The sequence below is a fragment of the Dermacentor silvarum genome, chromosome 1 (genome assembly GCF_013339745.2).
Source record: "Dermacentor silvarum isolate Dsil-2018 chromosome 1, BIME_Dsil_1.4, whole genome shotgun sequence".
Classification (NCBI taxonomy): Eukaryota; Metazoa; Arthropoda; class Arachnida; order Ixodida; family Ixodidae; genus Dermacentor; species Dermacentor silvarum.
In genome coordinates, this window is record NC_051154.1 from 27,301,913 (window position 1) to 27,321,170 (window position 19,258).

Genomic DNA, 19,258 nt, shown 5'->3' on the forward strand with positions numbered 1-19,258 from the left:
GCCGCGGCGGATTTTTAACGCCGACGGGCACGCGGTCCCGAGCAAGGCCGCGACGGCCGGGAGTCTTCCAATGGCGCCAAGCACCCCCCTCCCTCCACGCCCCCCACTCTCACAATGCTAGCCTATGCTGCTGCGAGGCCCGAGAAGGTCGCATTATCTCTTTCTACCCTCACGCAGAGGCTCCCTGCTTTCCCTTCCTGGGGGCGCCACAAGTGGAGTCGGGGATGCCAAGCCTGGGGATTTTTTGCTTGGATCTAGAAATTTGTAATACTATTTGGAGAAAAGGAGAAATCAGTCGAAATCTAGGGAAATTCCACACTTTTACGACGGGGTTTCTAGGTATTGCTACTATCCGCTGAAGTTGTAGTTTTTTTTCTGAGATGCTGTCCTGCCTGCGCGGTCCGGCTTTCTAAAATAAGATTACGGTACTCGAGCGCAATCCGCGTTCTTCATTTTAGTCATACTCTGAACTCTGTTCAAAAATGTAATATTCAATAAAAATGTAATTGGTCCTGTTAATTAGAAAACTAACAATTCTTGTAGGCGACATAAAGAGTAACATAATATGCATGGCTGGCGATTAGCGTCGATGCCTTTTGGAATGTAATGTTTGCTTGCTGCGGCGCCTCGTAGTGCTCCTCGTGGAACTGACACACTCATTAACCCCATTTCATGTGGTTACACGTACCTAGCCTCAATATACTTGTGTTACTTATTTCACTGACCACCATTCTGTCTTTTCGTTGCACAAAAGCTATATAGTACAAGTAGTCCCAAACGCGTAACAGAGGAAGTGTTGGAGGACGACCTTTTGTCGTATTGTTGCTTAGTCTGAAAGAAGGGTCGTGCTTAACCGTAGCGGGGTCATACGAAATTCACAAATGTGCAAATGAAAATTACCTAGAGCGTAAAGGAGGATTGTACCACGCCTTGGTCTTATGTGAAAGAACCTTTCATTCTTACGAGGGTCAAGAGGTAGATGACCTATTGAGTGGCATCCGCGCCACAAAAACAGCTCGCACAAAGAGTCAATCGAAGCCCTTTAGCTGCCTTAAATGTATCGTGCGCTGTCGGCTACATTGAAGTACGGAAATGAAAGTCGTTATTGTAATGAAACATTACTGGCAGAAATAAAAATAGTAGAAGCTAGTAGTTATTAAGTAATTTCTAAGCTGACGCATGCCATAGACATCCAAAACTCAAATACGACGGAATTAACATATTGCCAAATCATGCTAAGTTATAGCTACGACTCAACTCCTTGCCGTAGTCAGATGAGAGAGGACATGCGAAAGTACCTCCTCCCAGAGCTATACATATGCTCACCGACCCATCATCAGGTTTCCCCTATACAGGACCCCTCCATCCGTCTATGGGACGAGTCTGCTTGCCTTCTCCCCGAACTTAGGATGCCGACTCGCGCACCCATTTGTTATCATCATATGGCATCCACTCTCATTCTAAACATCGTTTCTAAACAGAACAGAGATAAGGAAAAACAGGGATGGTCCACAAGGGGAAATGCGGTCGGCTGGCCCGCGCGAGGGAACATGATACAAATACAGGGGTAAACAAAAACGTGATGGGAAAGGGGTGAAGGCATGTGTAACACGGGAAAATACATACTTGCAGGGCGGAGAAATACATTTTCTCAGGGAGTCACGGTGTCTACTGAAAAAAAAAATTAAAAAGAACGAAAGGAGCGCACCGGCGCTCTTAAAGCCGGCAGCGTGAAGCCGGTCGCGAGTTAGCTCCTAAAGCTCCTACTTCTGCCCAATGCTAAACTTGGGACACGTATAGTGTATACCTGGGTGTAATTAAATGAATATGGCTCGTGTGCGTCCAGTCTTTCCTCCGATTCTAAAACGTCCGCCTTCTTTCATTATACCCTCTCTCTTCTCACAGCCGTGCGCTTGTCCAACTAGACTCTTGAGTCCCTGTCATGGATGAAGAAAGAAATAGGAAGGTGAATTACGTAACACAATTGAAGCCAAGAAAAGTCAGTCCAACACGTGATCGCGTCGCGTTAAGTTTATAGTGCCATATCCACCGCCGCGATGGCCGTGCCCAGCGCACGCCCTTCCGCCAAAGACAACGGGTGCGACCGCAACGTGCAGCTGGCCGTACTCGCACGTTGCAAGGAAGACGATAAATGTGTACTTTATAAAAAATGATCGAAGATGCACGATCACATCGGGAGGGCACAGGTAAAGCGTTCAACAAGTGCGCGTCGATTAAAACCTACACCTACACTAGCCCGAGCAAGTCTGCCGAGCAGGGTCACGTATTGGGCCGACTTTTTTGAGAGCCAAAATTCGAAAGGAATGGCTTCACGGAGAGTTGGCTTGCGAAGGCTGACTGCCGTGACGTAATGCTCCCTCCTGGTTTATTTCCTTCCTCCGTGGTGCATGCTGCATGACGCGACGCATGCGCTGAGCGCTTCTGTTGCTGATCTCTTCCTGAATATTACATCAGTTGTGTAAGTCCAGCGCTCGCCTCATTTATTTCTTCGAATTATGCACGTGTTGCACTTGTTGTTTTCGTTTTCGTCATGCACACGACAGGCTCACCAAGCAGCCCTAACGTCAGACTTGTATACAGTGCGAAGGAGACAGCCACACACACTCGTCGACAGGAGCAGAGCATTCGTCTGAAGGACTAATATTTAAAAGACTGAATAGGCTCATTAGACTAGCAACACATATCCTGCATTAAATATGCACTTTTTCCCCCAGGAAGTTCTTCAAATAGCTCCTAGCAATCTGCCTAACATAACCGCTGGACAAATATAATATCTTGATACCCCGTCGACGTGACGTTACGTCGAATTATCCTATATACCGATACGGCGCTATATAATATAATTCGGAGGACACGCGAAACGATGTACAAATACAAGTATCTTTCTTTGCCTGTCGTTTTTTTTTTTTTTTTTTTTTTTAAGGAACCGCATTTCTTGGGCTGACGAAAGGCTTTGGTATACGACAAACCAACCAGTTTTCTTTTTTTGTTTTACGCGAACCGTACGGCATCTGAGGTAATGCACTTTTTCTTAGAATACCAGCTTTCCTCTATCTATTAATTTAAAACTCCGTATATGGGGTAATGTAAGCACTAATGCGGATACATAAAAGTACCATAAAGGCCGCTAGGTCACGGGCTATTCAAGTTCGAAAGTTTTACTTTGAATCGAAAGTGGACGGCATTCCTCATTACTTCATTCTGGGGTCATTGCCTTTATGCTACGTATTGATCACCTGCTGAATTTCCTTCCCAGTTCCAAATACATCCCAGACGCAGATAACACCACAATATTATCATCTAACCATTATTTGCACCAAACTCTGCAAGGATCTGCTAACGATGTCACACGGCGTCGTAAGAGCTGGTAAGATATTACTCCCGGAAAACTGCATTCATGACTTTTGGTGGAGACCAAAGATTGATTCTCTTTGCAAGACGTTGCCTCGATGTGAAATAATCATGTCCAACTTTCTATGCATCTACATTTCTGGGCGTTCTTCTCAAGTCTCGCTCGAGGTTTGACAAAATCGCCTTTGGGAACAGTGCACTATTATCTGGTTTGCGAGTTCTCGATTAATTATACAAGTCGTTTACTCCCACTCATACAACTTTTGTTAGTCGTCTTGGTGCCCACTTGTCTGGAATTCAGCATTTGCAAGGTCAAGTACGTCGCCTAATTACTTTCAGCTAAGTAAATACCCGTTTGAGTGTTGTCGGTAACATGCGAGTTCCATTACAGAACATCCGTTTGACCTGTTTATATTAACCTCGACATCCTTTCGCACCTCTCGTACGATCTGCTGTAATGCGCGTGGAGAAGGAGTGCACTTCACTCCTTCTTCAGGGCAATATTGCACTTAAATCCCAGTTCTTTTTGTATCTACCTCTCTTCCAATACCCTCAGCTAATCCAAATATAGTAGGAGGTTCTCCTGACAGTTTTACCTTCGGACCTCCTCTTGATTTACTTTTATATTGCGCGTTTACGCCCTTTTATACTGCAATAAAATCGTCTGACCAGCCATCCGTCCGCGAACTCTGCATCAGGTCACCGCCTGGAGCCGCAGAGGTGAACAACGTGACTGCCGGGAGATTTTAGCGCAGTCAAAACTTGCGTCGAGTTTGGAGCGCTGGCAATAATATGCCAGCCCCACCGCACGGTCCCGATAGAGCACCGGTCACGCGCTCAGTGACAACTTATGACAAAGGCGGGCGCCGGGTAGGAGGGCCTCAGCGCCTTCCCGCGGTGGTCCGTGTTGTTCGTGAAGAAGGGAGGTCGCGTACCGGTCGTGCTTTCCGCTCCGTCTGCGCGAGAATGAGCGTGAAGGTAGGCCGCCCTTGGCCCCCGCAGAGAGCGGCCTAATCGGCGTCGCTCGTGGGGCGCTAATAGGCGACCCACACGACGGGAGCTCTCTCTGCTTGTCGCGCTAGCGCCACTGATCGCCGCTGGGTCGTAAACGGTCGCGCTCGGAGAACGCGTGCGGTGACCGCGAGTGGCCGGCAGAGGTTGGTCGTCAGCCAGCTGAAGAGGTCCGGAACGCTACGTGTTGTTTGACGGTGGCCTACGCGCGCCGAGTGCACCTCGCAGGTCTGCTTGGTCGACAAAGCTAAATAAATTTATTTGCACCCACACCGGTCGGTTTTCATAGTTTCGAAATCGGGGGCCGAATCCACAAAGATTTCTATTCGTAACTGCTGTTTGCCATTATGTTTGCTGATAATGTGGCCAACATCAATATTGGCTGGAATATGCTCTTACGAACAATTTTAGCATAAGAGGTTTTATTGAATTGGGGCTCAGGGCCTGTATTAATAAAGTTCTTACGTAGAACCGCTTGTAAGGACAGGTACCAGGCCGATCGTCATAAACATGAAACTATTATTAGCAAAAGCGGCCAGTCAATGACAAACTGCTCTCACCAACGAATACATTAGTGAATTCGGCCCCGGGACCGGAGCTCGCGTTCCGCGCAGCACTGTAGGGATCGTAAGCACTGTTTGTTGGAGTTCCTTGGGTCTGAAGCCTTTGTCCATCGCGTGGTCATTTCAAGCGCGCTATAGATGACAGAAGCGCGGGCCTGATGCAGAGCGCCGCTTGGCCTGTGACGTGAAACAACAGCGCGCGCTCCTTAGCTTCTTTTTCCAGCGTTACACTTTCTCAAGTGCCATACACTATACCGCCCAAGGAAATTGGCCAATCGCACGTGGCTTTCATATTCAATGACGCAATGGAAGTGGAGGAATGTTGCGAACAATTTAAGGACAGGAAAGAACGGATAGATTGTTGAAGCTATTTACCAGTCGTCGATTTGTGATACACAAGATTTGCTACCAGTGCGAACGCACCCCATCACGTGTTTTTTTTTTTTTTTCGTTATTCGCGGGCTTTTGTTTTTTCTCGGCAACAACAACCATGCAATTTTCCCGATTTTTCGTTTAGCACGAAAAAAAAATGCTAGAATCCGAGGTTATTCGAAGTGCTCTTCAACTTTATAATTGGCATGTTAGAGATTCAAGGAATAATTAGAAAGTTGAGCCAATAAAATCAATGAATTAATTAATATCTAATGATTAAAAAATACTGGTTGCAAGTACAAACGACTACCGCTAATATGTAATTGGTAAAATTCTTTAGAGCTCTTGTTTTTTTTTATTTTTTTTTTTTTAATATCTCGGTCCAGGTTAACTGGGACACCCGGTATAGGCAGTCATATATTTCGGTACTGCATCGGTGGGGATCTGTATTTTCTCCTCTTATTTGATCTGCTCGTGGTATTCATATATGTGCGATATACTTTCACAGCCGCGATTCCAGCCACTCATATAATTTCACGAAGCGGAGTTATCAAAGTAACAGCGTAATCGTCTTTGCAGAGATAAGAATACCGCACTGATGGACACTGTGGAGGAACTAATGGCGGACTCTAGGAACAACGCCGAAACGTCCATAAGTGTTTACATTTTGTTCTTTCTGCGTCGAGCTCTAAACCACTGGCGATAAACATACAAGCAGTTGAAAAACGATGTGAAAGAAGGAGAAAAAAAAACTGCTATTCGCGCATGTCTGGACGAATATTTTGGCAAGGCACATTTCATTGAAACGTTTCTCTCTCTCGGCTGAATGGTCTATACTACCGAGCCCGCGAAAATCTCGAGCGGGCGACACCGCGGCGCCCTGCAGGAAGCGCGCAGGGGCATTCCAGCGTCGTGGCTCCCTCGGTGGCGGCGGCGGAGGCGACGTCACGCCGCTTTACGCCGCGTTTGGGGACTCACGCAATCCCGATTAGCCCGTGGCGCGTTTCCTCGTCCGGGTAATGGTTCCGGCGACACCGCGGGACACTGGTCCCCGGCGTCGCTGCTGCTGCTGCTGCTGCCGGTGGCCAGCTGCAGAGCGGTGCGCCACCACCCCACGCGACGACCGCCGCTGCGCGAGGGACCAGGGTGCGGACACCAACTGGAGCCAGGCGGCGGCGGCCGGCGCACGTGCGCCCGGCCCGCGGAGATCGGGTTTCGCTGACGCCCAGGTAGCGGGGGGCCCGACCCACGAGGCTGAAACAAAGGTGAGCTGCCTCCTCCGGGCCCATCTGCACGGAGGACACGGCGGACGGTCGCTCAGCGGACGCTCCGTGGCTACCGACGTGCGCCACGCCGACGAGACACACCTTCGGTGCGACGGACGCTCGTGCGGCACGGAAAGACGATGTGGCGTGCACCTGTTGCGGCAAGACGGCTGGAATAAGGTATGCACGATCCGCTGTCTTCTAGCTTACGCACTCGAGCAGCCCTGTTTTGCGTCTGTACGAGTGAGCTCTCGACGTCGGCACGAAGCCTGCCTCCGGCTCTGTCCGCGGGCGGCGTCGGGGCCGGGGGCGGGGGCTCGGGTTGCGGGCGGCGTCGTCGTATAGCGAGCTGGCTCTTTGTGCACCCCCGCGCAGCCGTGGCCGTCCAAAAGGAATCCCCAGCGAGTGCCGAAGCCCCGCCGCGACCGGAGGAAGCCACACCACTGCCTCCTGAGCCCGGCCGGGGCTTCTCGGCGCAATCGTGCGCTCGCGGCCACGGGCGCTGCACGTGCCCTAAGGATTCGGAACCCCGAGGTTCTGGTTCCAGAATCCTTAGAGGATTCTGGAAGCCCTCCCTATGGAGTTCTGGGACGACGACGAGGCGTGGAAGTGCTCACAGTCGGACTTGGCCGACCTCGTCAACGCCGAGCCGGACCCCCTGGCCGGTTTGCTCTGCCATTCACCCAGGTGAGAGACGGTACGCCTCCAGACCCGCGCCTTCGCCACGTGCGCCGCGAACATGGCTGCACATGCGCCAAGGCGCGATGGTCCATTGCGCGCGCGTGCATGCGCTGCAGCACGGCATGTCGTCGCGAACTTGATTGCAGTCGTATACACCGCCCGACAACGTCAACCTATACACGAAACACCCGCTCAGAGTGAAGCTCTATACCCGAGCAATACACAGTGAGCTGCTGGAGCCGCCCTGCACGCGGCCGTTGCAGGGGCGTGTTATTATTTGGTGTGATCGCGGAACAACCCAGCAGTGCTAGACATCTTGACACCATTTTATTTAACCCTGGTAGGTAGGTTTTCGACTTGCGGACAACTCTAATGGCGCTATGGCCATTGCCTCTGACTTCGCATTCCATCGTGTTGGTCGCATGCACGTACCCTCATGTGAACGCACAGCCTTTTACAGAAAAAATACGTGCGAACATGCATTCGTTTCGCTGAAGATGGTTACAACCTTGCGACTATTTTCTGTGCTGGCATTCTATCGTGAAGAAGACAAAATAATGACGATCACACTCGAGCTTAAGGGGTCAAGGGAATAATTTAAATGAATTACGTACGCTCGTACTGTCTGCTATAGGCGAAGCAAGCACAACGAAAATTCGTGTTCTCCACTGTGGTTCGTTGGCGTTTCAGTCTTCAGGATATAGCGTAATGACAATGACTATGTACATACATGAATACAAGGACTTGCATTCGTGCACCCTCACGAATACAAAACACACACACGCTCTGAACGAAAAGTGAGAATCAAGAGTTGCAAATGCCGCCAGTCGGTTTCTCACGAATAAGTATGCCAAATTTATGTGTTTGCTACAGCCTTAACTGTGAAATTTTGATGTTTATACGCTTGCGTCTTTACGACCTTTGTGTTTTGCATTTGTGTTTCTCGCATGGCAGTTCAGCGAGAACCTATATAGCCGAAACAGCGTTGGAGAGTTTCACCGCGTGAAATTGCGCGTCGCTCTAAGTATTTTGTTTACCTGAAGAAACTTATTCCAATGCGCTTGGCTGAAATAAATAGCGGCGTTCCATTATTCTGATCGTACAAACTACTGCCAGGCCTTTGTCATGCCTTGTTTCCTTTCGTGAGAGCTGAATTTGTTGTTGTCGCTAATTTAATAAGTTGAAGGCGGCCGAGTACGTATCGCTTGCAAACAGTGTACTTTGAGTTTCATTCCACTGCGTTTCAAGTTAACTTTGAGTCCATAGAAAATCAATTCAACTTCAATTTCTAATGAGTACGCTCGATAGACATTTAATCGACATTAGTCAAGAAAGCATCAATTGAGCCACATCAATACACATTTAGTTATTGAATACTCGCAAAATGTGACAATCAAAAGGCATTCAATTCACTAATCGAAAAATAAGATTTTATGTTTACAGGATTGTGTGCTGTTGAGTTGTCTATTAGGCTGCAATGAACATACAAGCATAAACATACAAGCGATGTAGAGCAAGGCGTTTTACCCAACGTTTGACCACGCATGAGATTTTGCGAGCCTTCCAAAGCAGCGGAAACGCCCGAATGAGTAAAAAATACCACATGACGATGAAAACCGTTGCATGTAAATCATTCACGCCCTTCGTTACTGCTAATACTTTCCTAAGCTTATAAAGAAAATTTACCCTTTTTCTACTAAGAATCTTACGCTTTTTTCGCCATAAAAAGAGGAAAACTTATTTTTCTAGTTTGCCTGACTTGGCTGGGTTTTTTTTTTTTTTCCTTCGCATTTCGGAAACGTCTGCCCTTGTCTCCAAAGCGGGCTGAGATAAAAAATCAATCAGGAAGGGAGGAGGAGGGGTACGTGGAGGTGGAGAGAGAGAGAGAGAGGGAGAAATGGGATGAGAAAGCCAGGGAGGTTAACCCGAAAAGATTCTGGTTTGCTACCCTGCTGGGCGGAAAGGCCCTGCGTCTAACATTACAAAGAATTTTTTTTTCTTATTCCGTAACATAACTTTGCTTTTTTTTTCTTCTTGTTATAGTTGCTACTGCATGTGCTGTGCATGCTGTTGCCTCGTGAAATATCTCTTGCCTTCCTCTGTTTTGCCAAAGTACAAATGACATGAGTCAACGCTACTAGATACGAACCTCATCTAGTAGCGTTGGGCTTGAGTCGCATTTATTTTACAATGCACTATGGGAGATGGAAAAAAAAAACATTCCTTCTTGATGTGACCATTCGTTCCGAGTCTCTATAGCATCGAGCGCTGGATGACAATTGAACAGCCGTTGAAAGGGACGGGTCTGTCACGTGTTTGCTTGATCATTATGTGGCGGAAGAATTCCGGGGAAATTCCATTGACGAGATGCGACAGCTGGAGATGGTTCATGCGCACTTCATGCTATCTTTCATGCTGCGTAAAGGCCTAGAAACTCAACAGCAGCACGCGAGTGCATTACTATTAACGGATACATGGCGCATCCCATGGACTGTTTTCTGAAACCTATGTAGGGTCTCCCGACTAACGTTATCCAAGCTGTTCAACACAAAAAAAAGAACATTTAAAAATACGTGGCGCAAGATACGATTTTAGTACTTATGGTGTTCGGTTGTCAGACTTCTGAGGACAGAACCCCGTAGTCTCTTAATGACATCTTGCACCGTGGTCTATAATATATATTTTTTTTTTCGTTGAACACCTTGGCTAACGTTAGCTGGGACACGCGGTATACTGACTATGTCAGTGCACACTGTTTTATCTATAATGTGACTCAATGGCCCTGAGCAGAAGAAAACAGCGTCCACAGTGGCCCCACTGCTAGCAACAACCGATATATGTGTATTAATAATTCTGAGGCTCTCTAAACAGAAACCTGGCATGAAAACGGAAACCCACTGTTGTTACTTATACCATGGAAACGTTATACGAGCGCGAGCGCAGTATTTCTGTTCTTAAAACATATTCACTTTAGCAATGGGACCATGTGCGAATCAAATCGAGCGCAGTGCAAGAATGGAGCTGCCTTCAGCAAGAACAGGCGCTTTTTGACCCGTTTCCCGTGTTTACACTCGACTTCGCATATATTATATACCTTGCACATGGTTGCGCAAGGTAAAAAATTAATCATATCAAAGTTATATAGGCCTATATTCGAAGTTCACATCCCGTGTAGTTTTCTTCTTTTCTTAGCCCAAGCTACTTCATAAGAATTGGCCTGGCTGGAGATACGTGGCCTATGACTGGAGTGTTCTCGCGTGAATTTACTTTTATGTCAGCCTGTTTAGATCTTCCAACTTGCGTCGCAGCCGTTAGCTAAACTTGGACGTCACTAATTGGACACCGTAAACATGATGACGTCATAGTAGGACTGCACAGGCTTGCGATAGAATAAGCACTGCATTCTCCACGCTCGTGAGTAAACTACACGCGTTTTGGCAGCTAATTTGCACAAACAATTATTTTTTAGCTTCATGCTCGATGGATATTAACATTACCCACTTGTTCAACCATACAGAGACACCTACTGGCGTTCTTGCTTTGAACTAGTAGCTTCGACCGACGAGCACACGCACTCCTAGTGCCTTTCCGTTTCCGATCCCCTTCCATGTGGAGAGTATAGCATATATACGCCGGCAGAATTTTCTGTAATTCAATAACGAGCTTTCTATCTCTTAAGCATTCTTAATAAGCTTTCTTAGTAAAGCTTTCGTAGTAAAGCTTTCGTAGTAAAGCTTTCTTAAGCTTTCTTAGTAGTTACTACCTCCGACGGACCTTTACTAACTTTTTACTACCTAATTATTAACATAAGCGATACACGCAAGTTCATAGAGGCTAAGTTAGTAAAGTTCTACTACCTCGTCCTAGCCTTTGTCTATTATGCCTTGTTGTGACAGTTTTATACAATATATAGATAAGCTATAATTTCTTTCATTATGCTGGATTAGCGTTTATGTGCTACGTCGTCGGGCACACATGTGCAGATAGTATGCTGTAGAAATTTAGGTCCATGACTGATTATTTATCCTAATACATGGGTGCTCACCGGTACTTGTGCTCCGCCAAGGTACACGGCTATAAATACTCCGGAGTTCGGTCATAAAGTACGTACATGTCGCATAGTAAGTTTGTTGTTCTGTACGTGTGCTGTTCTCGTTTATCATTCGTTCATGACTTTATGTGCATACAGTTACTCGAAGTTGTATCACAATATTGTTCCGGTATGCTTAACCATTATGTCCCATGCCGAATGAATGTGACAAAAACAATGCGGGCTCCGTGGTTCTCGTTTTGATTCGCCTACCTTGTTATGCTTTTACAATGACATCGACCGAATATGACAATGGAAATGACTCGTATAGCCAAACAGTCCCAGCTATATTAAATTTGATGTTAAAATTTAATTGTGCTTGTAGTGGTTTCTACGTTTTGTATTTGGTAAATGAGTCCATTAGTAACGGTTACTACTGTTTTTTTTTGTTTTTTTTTTAGTTAGTAAAGCTATACTACCACTAGTGTTACTACCACAACCGCTACTACCTGCATCTGACTACCTAGATGGCCAGTATTGTGAGAAACAGTTACTACCCTAAAGTAAACTACAACCACGTTTTTGAAGTGCACAGTATGGTATTACCAACGTCGGCTTTCTTAACGGCCATTTAAGTTGATATAGAGATAGTGTTTTCATTTCAGCGAACACGTACTGCGAATGTATAAGACAACAAAATTCTCGCGCACTTTCTAACCTCCCAGCCCCTCCTCGCACAACGACCCTCCTAGCCCACCAGGACACCCTATTCTGGACAGTACGCTTATTTTTGTGCAGCCACTGTTCCAGCATATACATCGCACGGTAAATGACGAGGATGCACCCATGCGGACCAATTGCTCACAAACCGTACGTCCGCTGAGGCCACAAACCCATGACCGCGTGCGCTGCGATTCCGAGGTCATCGTGCAGCGTGATTCGCCATTCTTTTTTACACTTCGTTCCTAACGTTGGAAGCGGCGACGGGTGCTCGGTTTCATGAATCACTCTGTCCGCTGCCATCTTGTTCTCGCGTCTCCATTCTTTTGTTTACAGCAGTCTAAAAGCGCGGCTGTTTGCTTCCCCCGCTGATCCATTGAAGGCATTATAGCAGCACAGCTCAAGGCAGCCCGGTCGCTGAATCCCCACCAAGACGGCACGGCCCTCGGTGAGAAAGGGAACGGCGGGAAAGAGGGAGGGGGGGGGGGGCTCCATTCAAGCCGCTTCGATCGGCCAGGTCGAGTCACCGCGTATTTAGGGGCGGGGCTTCGCCGCCGGGGGCGGTGCAACCTGATCAGCCAGCCTCGGTACAGGCCTGCTGGGCCGAGAGCCAAGCCCTTGCTGGATATGCGCGCTGTTTTAATTACGAGCAATCGCGGAGATACATGGGTTGCTTGCGAGGTCTGCGCGAGGGCCGCTGACCGATTCACGTGCGTTGTGCCTCGCAGTAACGACTCAGCTCCAGCGTCTCGAAACACTCGCGTCCGAACCGATGCCATTAAACGAGAGCTTCCGCCAGTCGAAATTAGACGAAGCGACGGCATTCTCGTCAAGCCAAGCATTTAAGCAGGGTTGGCAAGAGAAATGGAGTTTGAATGAAATGAACCAGGCCACGTACTTAAAAGGGGAAGGGGGGAGGGGAAGGGGGCGATTACCCTTGAACGCATTTGTGTACGCGACATATTTATGCCATTTCTGTGCAGTTGTGGAGAGGAATAGAATGGGGAGTCAACTCAACATTCTGCTTACCTAAAGTACCTTTGTTTTACTCTTGAGGGAAATCTACCACTACTGACGACCGCTATGGTCAAGGCCCTACCGTGTTTGATGGACGTTTGACGTGGGGCGTTTCCGTAGCAATTGCGATATATATTTCTTTCTTGTAATCCTTGCAGCCAATAATTCGAGAAGGTGGTTCAATTTTTTAATGAAGAAGCGTTGCATGAATGACAGTACAATAAATACGAGTAAATGTTTAACTACTCTGTAATTATGATGACTCACTAAGAAATACGCAAATTCATTCTTGACTTGGTTTCAATGAAGTCTCCAGCACCTCTGCAGAAAATTACGCAATTTTCACACATTTCTTGACAGTTGATCATGATTCGCTACTAAAGGAAATAACAATGCCGTAGTGACGTCGGCTTGACTTGCTCTGGCCTGCACGGTTGTATCATGCGGCTGACGTTTTCACGTCACAAACCTGAAGATCAAGATTGCTCGAGAAACACGTGCAAACGGGACTGGCAATGTTCGAAAACAGCGCCACTCCCGAATGTGTGTCTGAACACGTTATTTATTTATTTATTTATTTATTTATTTATTTATTTATTTATTTATTTATTTATTATTTATTTATTTATTTATTTATTTATTATTGTAGTAGTTCTTGTCAGGTAGTTCTTTATGTGACAAAACCATGGAAGGCTTACTGACAGTTCTTGTATCGTCTATAGCCGCGACTTCTATTATCAATCTGGTCGGGTCACTTCCGTGTTTGAGTGACCAGACCAGATACATAATGCCACAAAGAGCCGCGTAGCATAATAATGAGTAAAAAGGGAGTTTATATAACGTTTTCACACATCGCGATGCCTTATGCAATGATACTTATGTAGTGAGCTGAATATTGCTAGCATAAAATTAAGCATGACTATCATCTATCGAGATTGTTTTGTTCTTTCGTTTGGGCAGTCAGAATAACAGGGAACGCAAACATTTTAAAAACACTTCTCATTTAACGTTAGGTTGAATGGAAAACTTAAACGTTAAATAATTTGTACGTGGACACATGGAACATAAGAGGACCTGTTCCCTGTGTCCAATTTTTTTTATCGCCAAGTTTTCCAGTCAACATGATATACCGATTAGGCCAACAACCAGTAATTTCAGCGTTAAGGACGTTAAAGATAGCGCAAGCTGTGTAGATGTAGCCTGCACAGAAATTCGGCTATGACCTTCAAGTGAACACTGTCATCTGTGGTATAGTCTTTCCAGTAATCCGACACAGCTAGCAGTAATTATCTTCTTGACTTGCACGCATGCTGTTCTGGCAGTATAGTACACCTCGAGATTTATGTTCACGTGGTCTTAAATCCAGTTTCATACCGGACAATACCTGACCGACTGCGCACAGACAAGCTTTTTCGGTATTGGGATTCACGTAAGCTTAATATGTCGCCTTAGAGGTGGTGTGAATGTTCCCACTTTTGAATAAGAACCGGGTATCTTCGGCGTTCGAATATATACTATTGACTTAGACAACTTATATATAGTTACCACTTTTGGATACTCGCCCTCGTTATTACTGCGCTCCTTTGAGGCGGCAAGCGTGCGCATGAAAGCTATGCTGGCCGTTAAGAAGAGGCGCCAAATGAGGCGAAAATTGCTCAGATGTTTCGGGCGTAATATTATCTTCTCGCTGTAGGTGGCATCGTGGCTGCACAAAAAGACACTGAGCGTTCTTGCAGAACTGATAATTTATTCTTCAACTTATGGTGAATTAATTAATTTATTTATTTGTACATACTGCAGCGCAATGAGCGCTATAGCAGGAGTGGATTAACAGAGGGAAATATGCAAAGCAAAATGCCATGCAGCGATAAGGTTGATGTGCTAAGACCATACATCTTGGATGGCGGATACAAAACTTTGGGATGGGCATGAGCGAATATAGACCCAGGTAAGGAATTCCAGTATTCTATGGAACGAGGGAAAAAGCTGAATTTAAACGTGTTAGGGCGTGCGAAGTAGGGCAGCAAGTTTAAGTTGTGATGTCGTCTCGTCGATGACTCTGGCGCAAGGTTGGTATAGTTGTTTTTTTGAAAGTCTAACCGACGAGTTGACGATGCTGTGCAATAAACCTGATGATGCGATGCGGCGACGTGTATAGAGCGAAGTTAAATTCAAGGAACGAAGTGCAGAAGAGGGTGAAAAGTCGCGATCATAACGGTGACATATAAATCTTACAGCTTTTTTTCTGAATCGCTTCCAGTCTGTTAATCTCACACTGCTTATAAGGGTTCCAAACGACAGAATAAATAAATAACAGGACGGATTAGTGATTTATATAATAGTAGCTTAGTATCTTTTGGAGAGTTGCATAGTGTACGACGCAGGTAACCTAATTTTTTAGTGCTTTGTTACATATATAATCAATGTGTTTTGACCATGACATGTTATGCGTAAAAATGACACCGAGATACTTATACTCAGATGCCCTACCCATGGCTCGGTTATTGAAGAAGTAATGAAAAAGTGAAGGAGAAGATTTGTTACAGAAGGAGATAAGGACGGTTTTATCAAAATTAATGTTCATCTGCCAGGTATTGCACCAACAGCAAAACCTAGAAAATGACTCCTGGAGGCGGTAATGATCATCAGAACAGTGAATCACTTTCGAAAACATTCGAAAACCAATGGAATGGGTTCGGATGTGGTTCTAAGTGAAGGAAAAGGCCAAAGGTTGATGGTCGAAGTCATAGTCATGAGCATGGCAAAGGCCCTCGCCTTAAGGTCTCCCAGGTGTAGCCAAAAAGACTCGTGAGGACCTATGACATGAATGTCATGAGATGCGTGTCATATAGGTCATGAAAGAGCTAGTTAGTTCATATAAAACACAGTCGTTGGCATAAATGCGAATGTTAGATGTTTACAGGCAAATCATTTATATAGATTAAGAAAAGCAGTAACCCAAGAACGGAGCGTTGAGGCACTCCAGATGTCACATGAATAGCAGAAGAGTTTGTCGAGCTGTAAGAAACAAATTGGGAGCGAAGTGAAAGAAAGCTAGAAATCCAATGAACCAGCTGAGGATTATTTAGTACAGCATTAAGTTTGGCAAGGAGTTTAGAATGTAATACTGTGTCAAATGCTTTCGAGAAATCTATAAAAGTAGCGTCAACCTGGTTGCCAACATCAAGGTTAAGGAAAATGTCATGCGTAAATTCAACTAACTGCGGTGTCGTACTAAAACCGCGCCTAAACCTATGCTGTATGTTAGATAGTAGATTATGCGATTCCAGAAAAAGCATGATGTGTTTATGAATGATGTGTTCCAAGATTTTGCATGACTGTGATGTCAATGAAATCGGTCTGTAGTTTTACAAAGACTGCTTATCACCAGATTTATAAAGCGGAAGCACTTTAGCTAACTTCCATGAGGAAGGAACAGTGGCAGATTTTAAGATTTGTTATATATGACCGTCAGATATCTTGGTGAAAGAAAACGAACACTCGCCAAGGAAATGCAGGTATTGGAAAATAAAACTTGACGTTTTGAGTCCCGTACGGGACCCTTGATCACAATGAAAGCAAGCGCGGTGGCTCTTGTTTAAATATGGGATAGATGGCGTATAGTACGCGTGTGTAGATTTCTGGCAGATTCCCACGTGTCCTGTTTATCGCATGTTGCGTCGTCTGAATGTGCAGCGATTCAAGCATTAGTCTTGCAGGCAGTGTCTTTTCGTGGTGTTCTGATAATGCGTTTGAAGATGAGTTGCCCTTGGCGACATCGTACTGATGCTGTTTTATGCGTTTTTTGAAGTTACCGGTCTCGCCGACATAGGTTGCGTCACAATCTCTGCACGGTATTTTATACACAACACCGGGGTACCTCGATCGTTCCAAGGGGTCTTTACGCGCATCATTTGACCACGTAACTTGCTTGACGGGACATGCGCAACCCAAACGGTACTCATTGAAAACTCTTGCCAAAGCTTCGCTTACCCCGCGCGCATGCGGAATGGCTGCGCGTTTACACTTCTTTGTAACCGCTTCGCGGTTCGGCGCTGAGGCATGACGTTCCTGCTCTCTGAGAATTTGAGGCGGGTATCCGTTATTCGCCAAGTCCCTCCGTACCGTGTCCAGTTCTTCTCTGCGTCTTGTAGAGCTCGAACAGAGACGGAAGGCGCGATCGAACAGGGATGACATGACCGAGCGCTTATTGCCCTTTGGGTGTACGGAAAGGAAATCGAGTATTTTCCCGTGTGCGTGGGCTTTCGATATACCATTGTGGTGAAACCTTTGTCCATGCGTTCCACGAGAACATCAAGGAAAGCTATGCGGCTGCTCTCTTCATATTCCGCCGTAAACTGGATACTGGGCTTGAATGAGTTGAGGTGGGCCAGGAACTTTTGGACGTCACTGCGGCGAATAACACAAAAGCAGTCGTCAACGTAACGGACGAAGAATTTTGGAGCAGGGGAGAAGGACGACAACGCGGCATCCTCGATGGCCTCCAGGGCTAGATTAGCGCACACGACTGATGCAGAAGCCCCCATGGTGGTCACAAAGACTTGTCGGTAGAAATGCTTATTGAAAACAAAGTACGTATTTTTGAGGCAGAACTCCAACCGACGACATAAGTCATCGACGTGAATAGGCGTGCGAGAGGGCAAAGAGGGATCCCGTTCAAGTGCTTCTCTGCAACATTGTATCGCAAAATCGGCAGGCACGCACGTAAACATAGATTTCACGTCAAATGAGACCGTGATGTGGTCTTCGTCGATTGTACACTCTTTTAACCTTTCAACGAAATGGCTTAAGTCTTTCACAAACGTAGAAGTTTCACAAACGTAGCGGGCGTAGTACACTGTAGACTATGCTCATTCCTCACCAGACGGGTTTCCGTCGAACTCTGGATTAAGTCAGATATCTTGATGACCACAAGGAATAGCGAACCAAGAATGCACTGTGTATCCCGTCCGGTCCGATGCATTTCTTGGTATCGAAGTTTAATATAAGGTTAAGAATACCTTCATTGATTATGCCAACGTCACTGATTGCTTCAGAACAAACTATATTGGTGAGAGAAGGAATGAAGTTGTTATCGGGAAGAAACACGGACTGAAAATGCTTGTTGAAAGCATCTGATATTACTAACGTCATTATCAATTTTGAAAGAAGTGGGTGAAGCATCGTGAGGTAAAATAGAAGACCTAAATTTACGAGGGTTATTTCTTTAACAGATCAGGCAGGTTGAACACGAAAAAAATAAAGTTTTATCCGTTTGGAGCTTAAAGTTAAGTTCATTCTTGGCCTTGTGAAACCTATCCAGGGTTTTGGGATCGTTGCTTCGTTTAGAACGCCTAAGTCTACGGACACGACGAGATAAATGCAATATGTCGCGAGTGATCCAGGGAAGGTTAGCATTACGTTTCTTAGTTTTAATGGGCACAAATCGTTGGGTACATGACTTGACAAGATATTCAAAGTATTTAACTGGACAATTTACATCCTGACATCCTGACTGTCAGACAGAGAACAAAACGTATACCGAAATGATCAGCTAAAAGATCAGTAATGGAATTGTCGTCCGCACGAGTGAAGTCGGGAAAGCTAGTAAACGTACAGGGTGATTTGGAGGTTGGACAAGAGAGTGATAACAAAACGCCTTTATGATCTGAGAGTCCCTCAATTACCTGGCAAGAGAAGTCCGTTTTCGCTAGGTCAGTGCTTAAGAAAACTAAGTCCAGGATGGAACTTAGCCTAGTTGCGCTAGAAACAACTTGAGTGAGCCCAAAGGACAAGGAAATATTTATTAATTCGTTACACATTGCCACATCGTGACCTGTTGCATTTAATTATGGCCAGTGGATGCCAGGAACGTTGAAGTCACCCATGCAGATAAATCGTGATGAAGCAATGTTAGTCTGGCACATGAAATTTGCAATAGCATGAAGGACATCAAGGGAAGAACCGGGCGGACGAGATATAACGCTAGTTACAATAAACTGGTTATTCAGGAAAATTTTACACCTCACCGATTCTGTATCTGGGGGCGAAGGCAAAGCTGAGAAACGAAGATCCGAACTGATAAGCAATGTGACGCCGCCGCCAGTGCCATGAACCCTATCTAGGCGCATGGCAGTAAAACCGGGAGGAGTAAACTCGGAGTCATAAATATTACTATGTAGCCATGACTCAGTGATGCCAATAACATGAGGGGAATAAACAGAAAT

At 45.9% G+C, this 19,258-nt stretch overlaps 1 protein-coding gene across 1 annotated transcript in view; it reads left to right on the top strand.

Moving 5' to 3' along the window:
- The first annotated feature begins 7,154 nt into the window (after positions 1–7,154).
- The window catches only part of LOC119440998 (protein glass), a 32,291-nt gene continuing 20,187 nt past the window's right edge, over positions 7,155–19,258 (top strand). The window contains exon 1 of the mRNA XM_049665872.1: positions 7,155–7,270. Within this exon, the coding sequence (XP_049521829.1) occupies positions 7,161–7,270 (110 nt within the window). The 5' untranslated portion in view covers positions 7,155–7,160. The remainder of the gene's footprint in view (positions 7,271–19,258) is intronic.